General features: G+C 41.2%; 1 protein-coding gene across 1 annotated transcript in view; it reads left to right on the top strand.

Moving 5' to 3' along the window:
• Positions 1 to 19,940, top strand: part of FBXW8 (F-box and WD repeat domain containing 8) — a 53,764-nt gene that overhangs the window by 26,218 nt on the left and 7,606 nt on the right. The window contains exons 6-8 of the mRNA XM_055796986.1: positions 7,223 to 7,419; positions 8,921 to 9,130; positions 19,351 to 19,478. Coding sequence (XP_055652961.1) covers positions 7,223 to 7,419; positions 8,921 to 9,130; positions 19,351 to 19,478 — 535 coding nt within the window. The remainder of the gene's footprint in view (positions 1 to 7,222; positions 7,420 to 8,920; positions 9,131 to 19,350; positions 19,479 to 19,940) is intronic.

Genomic DNA, 19,940 nt, shown 5'->3' on the forward strand with positions numbered 1-19,940 from the left:
AAGTACTGGTTTGCAGTGGTGGGTTATTATATACTTTGATATAGAGAAATGAAAACTGTGACCTAATATGTAATGAAAACCTAATAAAATACTGGTTATATGCATTGTTTTAAATATACTTAGATGTTTATGTAATGGACAGCAAGAGCCAGAGACCAACTGTATATCTACTGGACATGGGAACAGCAATTAAAAAAAGTCAGGTTTGAACAGTGCTAGCCGATTGGGATCCTAGGCTGAGTTGCTCAGGCAGAACTTAACTCCTGTCATCTTTCTTTAAAATGTATGTTTTGACACTTTAAAATCTTTCCTCAGGTATGAATAGAGCGATTTTAAAGTTAGGGAGTTCTGTCCACCTACTATCTTTGATCCTGGCAATTCTGCGTGTGAAAACAAAACAGAAAATGGATAATCCAAACAAAATCTCTAATCCATGTATTTTATTTTAGAAGTAAAATAAATGGGGTTAGGGTGAAAAGAGCTGTTTTAAGATGATCAGCATCCTTAGCGGTTTCTCTAGCATGGATCATGCTAGAATGGTCTTCTGTGGCTAAAAATTGTCGATAGGCAACATTTTCTGACAACAGCAAGTCTGGTATTGCAGAATACTCATTAATATTATTTACTTGAGCCATAGGAAATTATAGCACTAAGTGTTGGCTTTTTGTCCAGTGTGCCAAACAATGACTAGCAGAGGGTCTTTTGTTTGTTTTCTAGTCTCCCACTGACTAATCTAATAATATGTCTAGGTTTTTTTTCCTGTCATATTCCTTGTCGTCAGTCCTGTGTGTGCTGTGACTAAACTGGTTTGCATAAAGCTCAGTGTCTTTTATTCTTTTGGGTAGAAATTTTAATGGGCTCTGTGATATGGCAGTTACTGTGATTTGAGAAGCCTGGTCAGAATAGATTAGTTTCGATGTGAATAGGGAATTACAAAGACTGATTTTTCGAAATGTTTACTAACTGGAATCTGAAAGCATATATTTAGGTTTGGTGGAAAGCATTATTTTAAACTTGGGGAGGGAGAAGGAAGACTTTGAAGATAATGTGTTTGATCATTCTTTGTTGTACTTTTCCAGCTCCCTTTTCTCTTTGTTTGTAAGTTTGACTAACACAGAGAAACCATCTGCTAGTGTTGGAGGTGGTGCTGTCAGGCAAAGAGTCTAGACTTCTCTGTCGAATCCCTGGCTAGCAGACTCGTTCAGATAACATCAGTTTCTCCCAGTTCAACAGAGCTCACGCAGCGATGTCCTTGGCATCCGATCACAGGGAAGAACTAACAGGCAGATTCTGCTCGCACCGCGCCTGCCTTGCAGCACTGTTTTGCTGGTTCGGTAGTAGCAAATGCTTCCCAAGGCATATGAAATAATAGCAAGGAGAAAGATTTGTCTTACTGGGATGCCTGCATCCAAAGTGAAGTGTGACTCCACGATGGCACGAAAGAAAAACTGAATTGTGGCTTCTGCTGAATGTTTCTGATGGTGTCAGCCTCTGAGAAGCAAGCTGCAAGGAGAGGTAAACGAGAGAAAAATGTATGGGGAGAAAATGAAGTTCCCTCTGCCCATGCCAATACTCAGTGGGGGCACTGTATGTACACCTGGGGCAACGGGACTTGGCAACTTGATCCACAGTTGTGATTTTTGAATTCCAACCCACTGGCCTCATATTTCTTCTGCCTTGTTTCCTATTGTCAGCACTGGCAGTCCTCCAGTTTGATTTTACCACTAATTGTGTTGCACGTTACCGAACTGAAATGAATCAAATCAAAATGCTTTTCCTGGAGCATTAGATAAAGCAGGCGAGGGTTCTGGGTAATGAGCAGATGCTGCTAATGCAGGGACAGTAGAGGCCTTGCCAGGACTCCATCTGCTCCATGCTTGCCTGACTTTGGCTGCGAGCCACAGCTTTTGGGAAACAGCAGTCTACTTTTAGCCATCACTCTCCCCCCCCCCCCCACCCTCAGGAGTCTCATAGTTTGACTTGAAAACAATGTGCTGCAACAAGAGAACATACTTTTTTTCTTTTATTGGTTTTTGTTTTGTTTTTTTCTTTTTAAAGGCCGTGTTTCGTACTCATGTAGGCATGGCGGGCAGATGCTGCGCTGCTGCCCTTCACGGTAATACTTGGAGATCCGTTGGGAGGAGTTAGTGGGACTTCACAAGTTGCAGAGTAGCAACACGGAGCAAAGGAAGGTGGTTTCTGCCGGGACCAGAAGTGCTTTTGCTTGTTGGCAGGCCCCAGGAAGGGAATTTTGGCAGTTTTGCTTTCTGGGAATCTGATGTCTTGTCCGTTCTGATGCCCTTAAAGCTGCCTGTGGGTATTGTCCCTTCTGTACCCTCTTTGTAAAGGCAGAAATGGAGTAATGTTTGGTGCCTTCCCCTGAGTGCCGGGACATGCTGTAAGACAGCAAGAGCAGGGAAACAGGCTGGCTCAAATAAGAAGAAAACCACATGTAGCAGGTGGAGGTGTATTTATTCCTATCAGATACGTGCAGGTGGCTGTGGATGCAAAACTCTTGGTTTGGGGAAACGGCGCGTGATTTCACATGATGGGCCCGGAAGTCTGGCTCTTGAGTCTGCAACTTGGGAATGAAATACAGACTTTCTCATCTGTACCTTCTCTGAGGGACTGCATGGGGGGGTGTCATTGGGAAATCTCTGTAGGAGGGGTGGTGGAGATAAAACCTGACAACATTTGGTGGAAACCGGTGTGATAATGATAATGTAAAGGGACAAATCTTATGGCTGAGGTCAAGTCTCTCGCTGTTTAGTAGAGTAAGTAGCTTGCTGGGCCCGCTGAAAGTTGAGACACAGCATAGCAATGAAAGTAAAATACAAAATTTTAGTTGATGAGCACCAAGCATCTACTAAGGTTAAATCGGCTGTGTGTTGGTTGTCCTTCCAACTAGAAATATTTTTGGGAGAAACTCAAAATTCAAGATAAGTTTTGAGACTTCAGGCTGATGCTTGTTTCCACCCACATATTTTGTCTACTGTTTGTACTTCATAGAAGTGTGATGTGTGAAAATTATAAGGAAATAAATTAATATTCCCAGCTTGGAAGAAAAAAAAAAGAAAAATGTGTAAGAACTGTTTTCAAAAGGTGAAAAAGAATTTTGTGTGAATCAAGAAAGAATTAACAAGCAAGACTGCGACTCACAAACAGGAAAAACATCATGTAGATGATGTGAATTAAGCAGCTTCTGGCCATTGTGTTAGGAGACTGAAGTGAATGAGCACAAAACCCATGAGCACGTCCACATTCCCTGCTCTAGCATATACAAAATTCTGTCTTTGCTTTCCTGCCCACCCACCCCGCCAATACTTCACATGTCGATTGCTGTACATCTTTTCTAAAGCTGACAGCAACCGCTAGCTGTATCGCCTTAGCATGGAAGGGCTGATGTAATGGGTCCGTAGGATCTTCTGCACCAAACCACAGCCCTCCCTCCGCTTAGCCCGAGGGTTTGCTCCTAGCAGGTAGCCCGAGCAGGCAGCTGTTCTCTGCTGTGGCTAGCTCTTAACCTGGCAAACACAGCCAGCGTAATATTTACAAATGTGATTTAACATTTTTTGCCTCTGTTTATGCTTCCTTTCCCTGTAACAGGATTAGAGATGTCAGAGGAAAAGAGAGACCTTTTTTTGTGTGTGTGTGTGGCAAAAATGTTGCCTTTTATACCAGAGGGAAAGCTAGGTGAAAACAAGATGTACAAAGCGGCTGCTTTTGCAGGACGTCTTTTGTGCTTCCAGCTGCAAAGAAGGGAATATACTAGAGGAGAATTTACTAGGCACTGTTAATGGAGAACAGCTCCCAGCTATTCACCTTTGATAGAGCAAGAGAGGTGGAAGACTGGCTGATGCTTACTAAAACTGGAGTTACGGTCAGGATCAGCAGTGCACTGTGTAAGGCACAGTAGTCTCATAGTTAAATGTTTTATCCAAATACCTTCCAATCTAGAGTGAATTGCAATAAATGGACCTTTCATCAGACTGCATTTCAACAATATATTGGGTTAGAAGTTACAAACCTGAGTTCTTTGTACAGTCTGGGCCAAAGTGATAAACAAGGTGACTGGTACGGTGATTGTAATGTCAAGTGTCACAATTATACTCATTTCCTTGAGCCAAGATTAAATATAAGCAAGCTGTAAAGTCTAAATCGGTTTGAGGAGTTATTGTTAGAGTTCAATTGGAATAATCGCCATTGTGGTGCAGATTTTAGCATGCTGTGAAAGTATTGCTTATAATTCTGATTTAATGACTCTAACACTTTTAAGATTACAGTATTAAAAAAAAAATACTCTGTAAGCTTGCAACCTCAACTTCACCTTAGCAAAGATATTGCTTTGGAAATGAAGTACTGGTCGCTGCTGGAGGCAGGAAGATAAACTGTGTAAAGTAGTGATCTCATCAGCACTGGTAAATCTTACACCTAATTTTTTTTATGTTGCCATGCTAATAACTTTAACTGTAATGGTGGCTTTTTATTTTTTTGCTCTTACACAAACATGATTGACTGTTGCAAAGGCTTGCATGCTAATAAATACATTTTTCTGTTTCTGCAATGAAATATAGAATACAGAATGTTCTTGAGTAGCACTTTAAGACCTAGTAGTAGCTTTGCCTGTTGATAAATACAGTGGAGTGTTTTCTTTTTCTGTGAAACTTGAAAATGTTTTCCTGCCGTCATGCACGAATGCATACACCTGTTTTGACAATGGTGGATTTCCACAGAAGGTCCTTGCACGCAGTGGTTGAAGCGTCTAACTGGTAGCAAGTAACAGATGGTGGAGGGTGTACATACACAATCATACGGCCTTTTGAAGGAAGGGGGAATCAAGGGGGACAAGCAGTATTTTTGCAAGCAAATAGTTGTTCATCCTAATGACGGAAAATGGTATTTCTTTTGCTCATCGCATTCCTTTTCAGTTCTCCTTTTTACTCCTTATATTGTGCTCCTTCATTAAACAGATGTTAACTTGTGACCTTACAAATCACTTGTTTTTCTGATAAAACTTTTAGATATTTTGGACAGATGGAACAGCTGGTTAAAAAAGGAAAATCCAAACACCTGTCTTGAACTGATTGTACTTTCACATGAGCCATTTTTGCTGTCTTCTCTTTTTATAATGTTTGAGATGCAGCAATAATAGTGGCTTTGTTGCCCAAAATCAGAGCAGAACTCTGAATTCTGGGTTTTCCAGTTTGCTTGTGAGGTCAGAAGAGAGGGTACTTTGACTTGAATATTTTTTGATATTTTGCAGAACTCCCGTACATTAATACACTCTATTGAAAACAGTGACGTGCTCATCACAGAGATGTGTAAACAAAAGATTTCACTGAAAGCAAATTGGCTTCCTTGTTCCCCTTCACAAAAGTGATCTTTAATTGGGATAAATGTTCTGCAAAACAAAGTTGAAAATACTCCTGCCGGGAGGAGCTTGGCAGCAGTTTTCATCGTCTGATGAAAAAGTCCGGTGCTAACATCCACGATCTGATATCACTACAGTCTTTTCTCACTGATGTATGTTTGTTTGTTTCTTTGCTTGTTTAAATTAGCTGTCCTGGAGATGAGACTTCAGCCGTTCCCTTTGTTCCCGTTGGGAGCCAAGGACTGGCTGCGAAGGAACAGAAGTGCCACCGCTGAGCCCTGGTGCAGGGCAGGCCAGGCGGCACAGGGAATTGTAGCTGTGCTGTCCATTTGTATTTGTTAACTTGTTTGAAGCCTAAGTGTGTGTGATGCAAGCTAGCATTCTGTTTTTCAAAACCAGTTCAGCAGTTATTTACCTTTCAAGCAATTAACATAATTACCATTATGCTAAGAAGTAATTTTGGGAAGTTCTGCTCTGAGCCCTTATGACTCCATCGGGACAGTTTTACTCGGGACTTATCTTTTTGATGGAAGCCTAATTGCAGTTTTGGCTTTGTGTAAACAAACAGAGGCGGCTAATTGTTTAGGCAAATAGCAGATTAATTTAAATATTCATCCCTAATAAAACAAAAATGGTCCCCATTATGGTACTCATTCCCATGGCGAGGAATATAAATATTCAGTGGGAGTGCCATTAGACGGGGATCTTAAGGATTATCTGCATTATTTCACATTGGTAGCACTTTCCAGATACCAAATAATCTTTACAAAAGCAAACATAAATCAATTTAAACTCATTTAGATACCATTTCACTATGTGCAGTTTCATTACCACACTCTTGCTTCACCTCCTTTGGGACATTGGAGGAGTGTTTGCAAACTGGCATTGGTGCCCGTCCACAGCTGTCTGTCAGAGCTTTTATGTCTCCTTTTGAAGGAATAGCTACCATTAATCATTTCATCATTAATGGCCATGCTCAAGTAGAAGGCAGGCTTCTCCAGCCCTGTCTATCACATCTGAAGATTGCTTCTCCGTTAATTCAGTGCAAAGGTGGCCCAGAAGTCTCCGATTCTGTCTGGCCCTTCTGTTCTGTAATACACTCCTGATTGCTTCAGGTTGCTTTTATTCAGATTATTGCTTTAATGTACCGGGCTTTTAAACAGCGTATCGGTGATCTATGCTGGGAAAAAACACAATGACATATTCATTGCCTTTAGACTGATACTCCTCTATTCTTCAGGATTTGTGTTCTTTAGCTTTTTGAACTCTTCTACGTTTTCAGTTTTTCTAGAGCATCAGGATTAGAAACTCTGCTGCCGGGTGTAAACTGTTAAGAATGGTGTTAAAATCCCTGACCTATTGCTGCCTGGGCAGAGCTTCACATTCTTCGCTTTAAAACTTGTGTAACTTGTGTGTGCAGCAGTGTGACTGAAATTTGAATGTGGGCTCTTCCTCGCTCTGTTTTGTGGTAATTGAAGGCAAGTATATAGTAGAACAAGAATTTAGGTATCTAAGTCTGATCTTCTCCAAACGTGGAAATGTAAGAGAAGTCAAGCGGCCTTCCTCAAGGTAGACACCAATGTTATCTGAAAGTCAAAAATTAGGAATTACTTAGAGAGAGCAATAGAGCCTGTAATGCCAGAGCGTGTAATTTTGGAAAGTTACCTCTGAAGCAGTTACGTGGTGCTATGCAGCGTCCTGAAGTTCTGGTTTCCTGCCTTACCGTCTCTTTCCTGTATATTAACTTTTTCCATTACAATGCTTTTAAGCTTACATCTGTAAATGATCTTGTACAGTTTTGTTAAATTCGAAGATAACGCATAGTGATTACATTATTTTTTTTGTGTACAGGAACAGTTAGCGTTTGGAACCTGATGTTCGGCCGGGAGCCAATCCATCATTACCAGCACAATCAGAGGATACAGGCTTTAGCTCTTGGTTCAGAGGGTGCAATGGTAGCGACGGCATCTGGCTTCGAGGTCAAAGTGGAAAGCCCTGATGACAGAGGATTTTGGCAAACTACGGAAACATTTGAAATCCAGAAATTGGTGAGTCTCCAGGCTACTCAGCTTGATTCCAGAAGCTCCTGATCCACTAATTATTTTTGGTACAGTTAAGAGGGATCTTACAAAAATCTTACAAGAGTGTTGCCTGAACTAGATAACAGCATTATCAGCTAAAGGCTGTGATTTTGAAGCAGGTTAACGGATGAGCCTTTAAACACTAAAGAGCAAGGGTGCAATGCTGGCTTAAGCTACAAGTGAAAATGAATAGAAGTCCATATGGTGCAGGAGGTTGCCTGTTTTTAATTATTTTTTTGTCAACATTAAACTAAGTTGGCTCATTTTGTAAATCAGTTTTCTCGTGTAGAATTGGAGCTAAAACTCAAGGTCTCATTCCAGATCAACACTATCTGATTAATTCTGAGGCAGGATATTGCAAACGAGCTAATAGTATCACTTGTGAAGCTGTAACTAGTTGTGCAGCTTCTTTAGGTCGCACCTTCTGTCACTGAAGTTTTGAGACTATTCTAATTAAAAGTTAAATCCTGCCCCATTCTCTGAAGTTTTATTACATCTCAGAGTATCAACATTTTTTTGAAAGGGGAAGGAAGTATGTTGGAATAAATTGAGTTTTTTCAGCTTCTCTCCTATTGCAGGAAGCTGACTCCGCAGCTGATGGGTAGGAAGTTGTGATTTAAACCGCTCCTGATTAGTCCCCCATTTCAAAGCTAAGTCAGTCTTACAGTATTTAAATTAAAAAAATCCCCAAACATTTTAAGAGACTTTTGCAGTAAAAATACTAGAACACCACCACACACTCCATTGTGGTTGGATCCATCTTACTCTTGCATCTTGCTTGCGATGAAATGTCAGTTTGCCACATGTGACGGAGGCGCTCAGGACAACACATGCTCTTCTAGGGGTGGGTTAGGAGTTAGCTGTGCTGTTAAGGAGTTAAGCCCTTCCCGGGGTGAGACTTTTCAGCAGCATTTTAACCATTTACTGAAATGGGAAGAGCAATGTCGTTCTGGTCTTGTGACAGAAGATAGGGGGGCTGATACCTGGGCTGTCCTAGAGTCATGCGATGACTTCCCTGTAAATTTAAGGCATATATACGTGATTGCAGGGTAAGCATCAGCTCTTCCGTGTTAGTTGCGTGAATGTGTTGCCTCTTCTCGAGCACAGTATTCACATTCTAACTCTGTGTGCTTTAGCCTTACAGCTTTCTGTCCTTCATTTGAATGAGTCCGTTAAGTCTTGCTCCTTTCTTTGATGTGACGTTTTGGTGTGTTCCATTATAATGTGTTCTGATTAGGTTTTTAAGTGGGCTCATTTTAAAGACAGTGAACTAGATTTCATCGTAGGAGCGAAGTAATTATTCAGTAATAAAATGGATACTCGGTCTTTGGCTGAAATTAATCCATAATGGGGATGATTCAAGATAGCCGATGACCACACATTAGCAGTCCGTTCATTTTAACGTGTGGCAGTAGTGCTGTAAAAGAATTTTTGGCTGTAATAAAAATAAAATGTCTGCTTTTTTTAGGTCAACTTCCTTAATCTGGTTCCAGATGTTATGGGGAGTCCAGTGACAGTAGCAGCTGCAGAAGACGTTGTCTATCTCCTGAAAGCAGAAGATCCTGGCAAAATTCTCCATTCTGTCTATGGTCAGCCCATCACATGTCTCGATGTGTCCGCTCATGAAGCGGTTTTTGGGGTCAAAACCTTTGGCTGGCTATTGAATGAGCCCAACCAGGTATTTAATATTTTTATTGTGTAAGATTTTTATATTTACATAATTAAAGGAAAAAAGTTCATGCTGCTGACCATTTCCTTCCCTGCTATTCAGCTTTTGACAGTAGAGGGAAAATATTCTTTTAATGCATCATCTGATGCTTCTATTATTGTTCTGGAGGGCTGAAGGAAGGGTTTATTGTTCAACTAACTGGGTTCACTCTAAAGAAGTTGCATTCCTGCTCCTCAGCGAGTCCCGGCTCATTCAGCTGTATGCTGCATCAGAGGCCCTCTAGGGGGAACTAGTCTCAAAAAAACCAACAAAAACAAAACAAAAAAAAAAACCACCCAAAAACCCCAATAAACCACCCCTGCCCCCAGAAGCCAAAACACCCCTCAGCCTTTCTGGTGAGGGCATCCTGGGTGGTATGTCAAGCCTTGTACATGTAAACGTGGTCTTAGGAGGATGCTGCTTTTTTTTTATGAGCGCTTGAGTATTTGAACTAAGCTACTTAAAATTTGGTGAGGATGGTGTGACTGTTGTATTAAAGGAAGCAAAATGATAATCATAGGTTTGAAGCCCCCTGTGACACAGGGTGCTGCTTTTATCAGCACATCTTGGCAGTGGCAGGGTAGATCAAAACCAGACCGTTTTTGTAACCCTGCTGAAGACTCATGGCTGAAGCATGCTTCTAATGCAGCTTTTCTCAAACTTCTCTGTGGGAGAGGCTCTTTTGGGCTTGCAGATTCAAATAAGTAACGTAAGTAATTGTACGGGGCAGGGGGGGGCTCAGAATCCTACCTGAGATCCCAGTAGCTGGTGGCAGCAGCCTGCTCCTGGACACGGCCCCACTCCAGAGCAGGGACCAAGCTGCAGAAAGCAGTTTGCAGGTGCCTTGAGAAGAGTTTCTGTCCCTTTCCTGCATCTTGCCTAACTCTTCCACTCCCTGATTTCATTCCATTTTTTGTGGTTCTACTTCAGGCATGTGATGGGCTATCAACAGTGAGGGAAGGAGAGTGCTTCAGGCAGGTGGAGAAAGAAGCAGGAGGTGAACACCCAGATGGAAGGAGCTTGGTCTGCAGTGTAAAAATGCAGCGTTTTCTTTGGCAAGCAACTAGAACAGGAAAGCTTTATTTAGGATTACCTCTGTGTTAGGAATAAATGGGTCCAGCTGCATCTAATTTCCCCTTAAAATTCACGTTCACTAGGGAAATGCTGAGGCCACCATAAATACCTCTAGGGTTGAGAGATGCTGCGAGGCCATGCTGTCTTTATTAATTCCTTTGCTGTCCTAATCCAATTCTTTTCCCTACAGAGGTGGGGAGGTTAGAAGGTAAAATTGCCTCATTCAGGGGCATTACATCGGTGATCGCCTTTGTGCCTCATGAAGGAATAGAGAAATCTACTTAGGCCCCCGAGCGTCGCTCTGTAAAGCTGGACATATTTCCTAATTTAGTTCTGAACTATTTGGCATTTGATGGCAGATTGCATTAAGCAGTGCATCAGCGCGCATCCTAATCAGGGAGATGGGACTGAAGTCGTCCAGACGGCTGGGGTGTGTTTGACAAGGACGCTTGCTTGGCATTGCCGCACCAGCTGACATCACGCCGGAAATTAATTACTAATGTCTATTATGATAATTATGCGCCTTGCGCAGACGTGAAGGGACGTTGCGTTGGCTGATTACGCTGGTCACAAGTTGACAATCTGTCTTTAGGAGAGCTTTTGGTCTCGGAAATGTAATGATGAAGAATTCCAGCCCTGTTTGCTGCTGGTGGTGTTGCTGTAGTGGGAAAGCTGTGTTTCTTCTCAGTTTGGGGTGGTCTTTGTTTTTCCTGAGGGATATTTTTTTTTTCCTTAGTGTAAGCTCACAATCGTAATGATACTGCCTAGTAACCTGATTTCTGATGAAAATATAGTTAGGGAAGCCATCTCTTTCCCCCCTCTCTGTTTTTTTTTTTTAATCTTTGTCTAATTTTAACCAACTTTGACAGCAGAGTAGAGATCTGAGGCATAAATTTTGTAGGGACTTTTATGTTGGAGAGGAGAAAAGCATCAGATTTGTGGCATAGACTTGCCTACTGCCGGATGACAGACATCCGTGCAGGAGAGAGTGGAGAATATAAATGCTTAATCTGTGAGAAGTTCAACTTTCACTTTATTAAGCATCAGACAACCCAAGTATGGTGCTGCTTTTTGAAAGTTCGTCTGTTTAGTGCTCCTGGAGCTCTTGGTTTTATATTAAATTACAAGAAATTTCTTTAGTAAGAGTTATTTCAGCTTATATATGCGAAGGTTATTAACTCAACGTGGAATGTACTATTTTCCTGAAATTCCAGATTCTTGAAATACCGAGATCTGTGTTCCTATCTGGCCTCACACGTGGCTAATATTATCAACCAGATAATGAACCACAGGGAAAATCCTAACCCTGGCTTTGCCTTTCAACCTGAGGTGGTGCTCATGACATCCAGCGGACACGCCGTGGAGGATGGTGTCTAGGAAATAACGTATTACCCTGTGTCACGCTGTTTGGAGACCTGTGATCTTGATGCGGCAGCAGCATCACAAGGTCTTGGCATTCGTGTTTGAATTTGGGGTTTGAGCATTGCACGTAAAATTAAATGCACATATTTAAAGTAGAGCTGGCTTTGGTCGTCTTCATGACAGGGCATAAACCTTTTAAACAGGTAGCACTATAACTGCCAGGATTAACATCATCTGATTTCTGATGCAATTACCTCGCTGATTGTAGGATCTGACTGAAGCTTTCCTTATAGTTTCTATATTCATAAGCTTCCCTGAATGGACCATCTGCTGCCAAGTAAGTCTGGTCTCCTGTAGCTCAGGTGAGCTCTCTCCTGCTTGTGGACTGTTTTTATGAAATGTATAGGTGCTTTATTATCTTGAGGGGGAGGGGAAAGGACAACTTTCTCCTGTATTTAGTTGAATTTTTTTTTAACATATTCAACAGTTCTTGGTGATAGAAGATAATCAGCATGGGAGGATTTGGAGTTTTTTCCCGCCAAAGACGCTTCATATAGGATACAGAATTTTATTTTGAAGTCATGCAGCCGAAGAACTCTCCGTTACATGCGCTAGAAGGCGCAGTTCAGCGTGCGCCTGTGGTTTTGGTTGTTCTGTGCACAAACTTGAACCTTATTTCAGAACAGGTAGAGGGGAAGAGAGGAGTGAAGGGAGAACAGTAATGACTTCAGAGCCTCCAACTTAGAAACAGAAGGCTAGGTATTTTGAGATCAGATGCCTTGGGAGTTGTTTGTTACGCTGTCGCTTTTTCATCTGTTTTGAGCTGGTGATTGGCTTTTACTTGATGAACGACATTCAACATCACCTGTCTCTCCTCATCAGCAATTGAAATACTGCCTAGTTTTGCTCCTGAATTTAATATTTTCCATGGAGGTCTTCAACTGCTTGCTAATGTAAGTGTATCCAGTAGAACTAACCACTTGAAGTGGATGCTATGAACTAATAGTAAGTGAAAAACAAATTATAAATAATCCTTTAAATCGAATTTCATACTTTACAGTCTCTCTTGGATGATGTATTTAGGTCATAGCTGCTTTATATAAGCTGTTACATCTTTCTTGCGCCTTATTTTAACTAAATTCTTCTTCTTTGTTAACTGGCAAGCTTGCGTTGTCATTTCTGGTGTCATAATGTCTCCAGTTCTCGTGGCGTTCCAAAGACTTCAGATTTTTATCATCTTGTGTGTGCATTAGTTTTGTTAGCCACTGTGGCCCCTGTAAATAGTCCAGTTTTCAATAAACTGCTCTTTATGAACTCTTGTTTTCATACCAGTAGAAGGGCAGGTCTTACTGGTGACTTTGAACACGTGGGACTTGCCCAAATGTTTCTCTTTGGGGAGCTGTAGGACTGTAGAGTGTGAGCAGGTCTGTGAAGGTGAAAGGTGTTTTAAATAACCTTTCTTTTTATAAACTCTTTGGTACCATGTAGGAAAGATAGAACTCTTTCTGAGGGTCTGTCTTCTGAACTGCGTAACTTTTTGTAAGTCAGGCGCTGCTTGAAACCACAGTCCAGCAGAGAGACCAGAAGTTCTCCTTGCCTAAATGTTGCATGGTGTGTCGATTAACCCATCTTGCTGAAAGGTAACAACCATAATTCTTGGGTTTTTTTCTGGTTTTGTTAATGACCGGAAATAGTTTAGCCAATACAAAAGGGTTTTTTAGGGTTTTTTTAACTTGCAAATGTCAATGACATGCTGCTTTTTTCCTTCCCCCCCCCCCCCCCCCCCCCCCCCCCAATTTGTACATTAATGTGAATACCTCAAAATCAGCACAGCTGCTTAGGTAAGTGTCTCAGGTTTTGAAAATATAGCTGCTAGGATGTGCCAAGAGTATTCAAGGTGATAATCTATGAAAACAAGAGAATACATTCAGTTTTCAAGAATTACCTTGCCTGCCTTTTTCACTGTCCTGCCCTTAGGTTAGGGAAAATGTGTTTCTGGGCTAGGGCTTGTTTTTTAGTGAGTGGGTAAACATCACGATCCTTTCATCTCTGGGTACCTGAACTCTTTACATCAGTCTTCAGCCACAAGTCAAATGAGTCTGGTGACCTCATGCCAGGTTCTAGCAGACATCTGTCCACATCCCAAGCCCATCCAGGCTGGCAGAGTCCCGGAGGCTGGCAGCCCGGGCTCGGGCAGTGTCCAGAGCTGGAACAGCAAGGGTTGCAGGTGCGTTGGCAGAATCGCATTGCCGAAGCTTGTGCGCTGCCTGCGTGCGTAGTGCTTGGCTCTAGTGCTTGCTACCAGCTTGGAGTCTTACTTTTTAACTCCAGTCAGGTGAAAACTTGAAAGGAAAAACCAACTGCACTTGTCTTTACCATCATGTGTAATTTTTACAGAAGGTGTAGATATTTGAAGGACCGGGCAGTGTGCATGGCTGGCTTTTTTTGCTGCTGGATTTGCCGCAAGCTATTTAGACTGTTATTTTTGCAGTCGTCTGTGTGGGTCTTTAAGCATCGCTTCAGGCTGCTTGGTGCAGCATGCGAAATAAGAGTTCCCATTTGCCAGCATAAAGTCACCTTTAGGATGGCATGAAAGTCAATTTTCCACATGCTCAGAGAAATGGTTGTGTTACCAGCTTTACACAATGACTTATATCTGGCAAGAACTTGCAAAATAGTCTCTCTGGCTGATTGTCAAAAATTACATCATATTGGAGTAAACTGCTTTTAAATCAAACATCCATTATTCATGTATATTAACTGCTTTTTTTATTTATTTTTTTTTACTGGCTGTTTCGTGTATGATTTACTCTTTTTCTTTCTCTCTGACTGTCTGTCTGTCTCCCTCAGCTGCTCCTTTTAAATCTTAGCTCATCTTTAAATTTATGGAGCCAGAACACTTATCTCTGTGTACGAGTATCAATATGCTGACCTTGCATTTGTTAATAGTCAAATTTTTGTTGTTGTTGTTGTAGCAGTGTTATGTGCCATATTTACAGTAGGCAATTCAATACATTTGCACCGGCAACTGTGCCCCTGAGGCTTGTAAACTTTGAAAATATTCTTTTTTCCACATCCCTTTAGAAATAAAATTCGAACTTGCAGCAGTGTGTACCATATGCTGTACTTAATTTGATGACTTCTGCCGCAAATGCATGTGAAACAGCCTTACTGCTTTTGTAGATACACTTTGAATTGAGTGGTTTTGACCTGAGCAAAAAACAGATCCTTTTTGTTTATGATGGACTTGAAATTTCACAAGCCTTTCTTTTGTTGGCAGTATTTGTGTGTATTCAAGCAATGCTGGGTTTTTTTAAGTTGGGAGAGGGATGGGCAGAAGGAAGGGGGGAAGAAACATAATCTGGAAATACATGCAAATTCTGTTTCCAATCTTGCTGCTTGTTCCTCTGCCTCTTTGAGCAACTCGGGTTTTTTGTAATTTTGATCCTCTGTCTCTTAAAGTGACAGAAACCTCAATCCTAGACAGCTCTTTCTGAGAAAGTGGTTCTTTAATGTGTCCTGTGTGTTATTCGGTAAGGAAAAGGATGTAGGTTTTGAGTGTGGTTGTACAGTATACTTTTGGCTAGTATTTATGATACTCTGTTCAATACTTCATCTAAATAAGGATGAAATATACTGTATATACAGAGCGCTTTGCCCAGATCTGAGAGACTCATTTTTTTTAGTAGCCGTAGGATGCGGTAACTTTTGACAAGAAGCAGAAATGTGATTGCAGAGGGAAGCTAGCAATTTCACAAAGCAGTTGTCTGCTGGCTTTCAGCCAGGACAGTGGGTTGAACACCCCTGCTCTTGTTGAAAGTACCACAGGCTCTTTGATAACAAGTGCTTGGGGATTTGTTGTTTTAATGTTCCATCCAAAAAAGACATCTCCAACAACACAGGATCCCAAAACACCTGCTGGGGTATTGGACGTGCATGGAAGAGTTCCATCAACAGCAGTTCCTTCAATGCCTTGGTTTTTCTTGGAAGTATCTCAGCCAGAGTACATCGACCATGCTTGACCTCACTTAGCTGCAAGATGTAACAAAGCTCACAGCTTAGCTGTTCTGGCTACAGAGACTTTTAATTCTGTTATGAATTAATTTAGTCGTCTTTCTTGAGTTCTTGGACAGCATTTAAAGAGTTCCCCGTACCCGCTGCTCTGCAGTTCCGTGAAATACAGTAACTTTTCCTTTCTTCCTCTGCCTCATCGCGTGAATTTGCCAGCATCTCAGCACATCTATCTGAGCACAGTGACCATGGGTTGAGACTTGCCCAACTCACACAGTAAAGAGGGAAATTAGTCTAATGCACTGCCTTAACAAAAGGGAGAGTATGAGCATGAATAATTAATACCACTAGTCTGTGGCAATCGGATAAAATGAAGTCCCATTTGCTCAGCCTTATTAAAAGAGAGAGAGAGAGAGGGAGAGATGGTAAAGGTCGTTAAGGGACTTGTAACACGGGAAGAATCGCCTCTGAGATGGATAATGTGTTTTCTAATCTCTGTGGTCTTTAACTAAACATAATGGTAAAGGTACTCTGGCTATTTCTGGCTTGCTGAATTATTAAGCATTCTGGGAGATTGCTTGGCTCCTCTCCAATAACTTCGACTTTTCATTTGAACAATGTTAATAGGTAACACTTTTTATTTTGTGTGTTGGATCCCGATACATCTGCACAGAGTATTTAATGCTTTTCCCTCCCTTGTGTCGCCAAAGTCCCACTGGGGGAAGGGGTGCTCATTAGTGTGTTATCCCAGGGTACTTCATTTCACACCCAAATGCTCTTGCTTCACTTACCTTCAGTTGGGTACCTATTAGGTCACTGGTCTTGGGTGTCCATTATAGGATTATAAATATCTTTAAAAGGGTAATCCCTTTGCAGTGTGCATTATAGGATTATAAACCTCCTAAAGATCTTATGCTTTATCTGCCCTTTAACATACAGACCCTTATTTCAAGTCCCTATTGACCAGGTATTTTCATTCTTTCTCCTTGGCCTTTGTAAAGAAAATCCTTCTTGCCTTGGGATATTATAGGAGAGCTCATCAGAAGTGTTCTGGCAACTTCAAAATTGTCACAATGCTTTTAAAAAACCTGTCTTTACAAAATTATTATTCAGTCTTTAAAAAGCATTCTGAGTTCTTTTTGTTTCTTTACCTATCAGTTTGTCAGGATAAGATTTTGAAATTAATTTGCAGACTATAAAGTTGTTCAGGACAGGAGCTGAATTTAAAGGTAGGCAAAATCTGAATACCAAGAAATACAAAGAGAATCTTTCTTCCAGTGATGGGCCTAACTGGCTAGAAATACACATGTGCATTATAAATTAAAAAAACAAAACAAACAACCTAGCAATCTTTAAAAGAATGGAGACTAATCTGAGAAGAGAAGGAACTGGAGCGGGTAGGAGAAGATAGTAAGACAAAAGCTTTTCTTCCAGTTTTGTTGTTCTGAATTTTTTATTTATTTATTTATTTTACAGCTTCTCTTTCTTAGACGCAGACACTTTAAACTAGTGACCATCTACAAGTTATGTGAAGAGAGAAAAATGTTTTTTCAGCTGGTGCTGCCTACATATGAGGATTGCCCCCGGCCTAAAACTGAGACTAAGAGCAGGAGAGTATGTAGTATTTGCTCCGCTGTAAAGCAGGGGAATGTTTAAATGCTATGTGGGCTCAGTTTTTCATTACAGCCTTTCATAGCCATAGTTGAATGTTCAAGTATGTATCATATGTTTATAGGGTAGATGGGAGCTATGGTCATTTAGATAAATTAATAGTTTATGGATGTTCACTTTAAGTATTAGCCCCAGGGGACTTTTGAAAAAGCAGCATTTGGCCCTCTCCTCTCCAGAGTTTTAACATACAGCTGGGAAGGGCTGGTTCAGAGGCTCAACTGGGAGCTGGAATATGTTGCTGTTGACCCAATCAGTTATTGTTCTGAAGTTGAATTCAGCAGTTTATTGACTTTGTCTTTTGTTCAAAACTTTCCAAGGAGAAACTTGGTTGCCAGGCACAGATATTAATTTCCTTTGCCTTGAAGACTGTGCAAAATACCTTTGCCAGAATGTCATTATCTCCGGGTTTGGTTAGTGAGCTGTTGGAAGCTGTGCTGCAAGCGAGAACAGGCTGTAAATTGGTCTTTACCTTGAAGACTAACATTTTAATACGGTTTGTAGCAACTTTTTTTGTAGATATGGAAGTTTAAATTCGTTTTTTGGCAACTTTTATGTCTGAGGTCTCCATGCAAAGGTAGAGTCTTCCTTGCTTTGCAGAGCTTGGGTAAAATTGCTTTGGTTTGGGGGGTCTAAAGGATGAAGAATTACATGCTTAAGATGGGTATTTGAGGCAGATAGCTTCACAAAGACAAATCTGGGAAAAGGAACTAGCTGGGAGAATATAAATAGTGTAAGCAATTGAGGAAGTTGGGTATGAATGTGCTGATTCTAATAGGGAGCTGGTAATACGTAGAAATAAAACTGTGCCTGCTCTTCATTTGGGAGAAATAGCAGGTGGAGGAAACCTGCAAATTCTCTGCCTTTCTTTGCAGTATTCCTAGAGACTTTGAAAGCTTCACTTTTGTTGCCTAGAGGCATCCATCACAAAATGATCCCCTCCTGCTCTCTTAATTCGACCTTTCAGATGCTTCCTAAAATTGCACAGATAGAAAGTAAAAGGCCAGGCAGGCAGTATCACTGTCGCTGTTCTGGCAAATGCTGAAATAATATGTACAGACAGTGCACTATTTATTAAGCTGTATGTGGGTATAATCAGAAAAGTAGAAGTTAAGAATATTGATGTGATGTTGACATAGCCGTGCTGATGTTGCCATGGAAGCCATGCTTTTTTCCTGACATTTTAACTACCGTTACTGTTCATGGTGATAGGTTTCTTTTAAATTAAAGGAGCATCACCATGAAACATAATAATGTTTATGAAGTTCTGTAAGACCAGGTACTGTTGCTGAGCTCCACTGGGCTTTGACCAGTACGTTTTTCTGTTTCTAAATATACTTGTTCTCCTAAATGGAAAGGCCCATACAGATAAATCTCATCTGGCCCCACAGGGAGGACGGTGAACGTGGTTAAACTGATGGCTGCATGAAGGGTGAACGAGCAGGAGACGCTCGGACCTCTCCTCCAGTCTCTGGTTGAATCATCTTGGATGTTGCTTGAAATCAGCGTTGGTCTTGTTCCTTTCCCATCTGAACTGCTGCTTCAGATGTTATTATTTCTTTTAAACTGTTTCTGCTGCACGATCTGTACAAAAGCTATCGATCGGCAGGGCCAGTCGGGGTTCACTTTGGGTTTTGCTCTATTTGATTGAATCTTTTTGCACAGTCCATCTGTCTAAACCTTCTAAATATTGATTCTGTTTACTTGCACCGTTGTTTCAAATACTAAAATTGCTAGTGAAACTATTTGGTTTTCCCTGTAAGCCTTAAAAATTTGATCTGGAGCAAATCGGTATGGCTGGCTTTGCCAGCCATACCTGTCTTGATGCTGGTTGGCAAAAGCCTTGTATCCCTGCTGCTGGATGGATTCCGTTGTGAAACTTGATTTCCTTATTTCTGAGGATGTTGTTGCCCTTTTTAATAGGGGTAGATTGGTATTTTTGTTGTGTTAGCATATTGAGAAAAGTGTCCTGCAAACCGTCTCTGATGGTAATAACTGCTCTGCCTTATGCTGCAGCAAAATGTAGTTGTTGTGCTCAGGCTACATTTAGCCAGTGTTTTTTCTCTTTCTGCCAGATTCTTCTTTACAATCTGGAAACAAGTCAGTGTCTGAAGAAGATGGGCAACTCAATAGGTGACTTTACGTGTGTCAACCTCCAGAACAGTCCTCCAAACATGCTTGTTACGGGCAATAAAGACAGAAGGTAGGTACTGCCACAAGCTGTAGCCCATCTCAAATTAGCTTCCTTCCTGTCCTGCTGTCCTACATCTGGACCTGTTAGGATTTGTTTCTTCTCTAATGTTTTAAATGCAGCCTGCGTGAACTTCAGGAACAAAATATTAGGTAATAGTTGGATGTGGCTGCCAGTTTGCTTTGTTTCAGAAAGCTCCATGGGAAGACTTTCTTTTTAAGCCATTTGGTGGACGCAGTTGGTGTACAGCCCAGCGAGACCACTTGGAATATCTTCCCCTTCCCCACCACCACCCGCAAAATTAGTTTGGCATTTAAAAGCTCACTTTCTGATATTAAAAAAATAACCTAAGGGATGAATCATGTAGGATGAGATGGGTCCGTCTGCCAAATGATGTCAAGAGTGTATTTCGGAACACTGTGATGTCCCTCAGGTGACAAAAAAAAGAGACTTTCATATGAACAGATTCCAGCT

The sequence above is a fragment of the Falco peregrinus genome, chromosome 2 (genome assembly GCF_023634155.1).
Source record: "Falco peregrinus isolate bFalPer1 chromosome 2, bFalPer1.pri, whole genome shotgun sequence".
Classification (NCBI taxonomy): domain Eukaryota; kingdom Metazoa; phylum Chordata; class Aves; order Falconiformes; family Falconidae; genus Falco; species Falco peregrinus.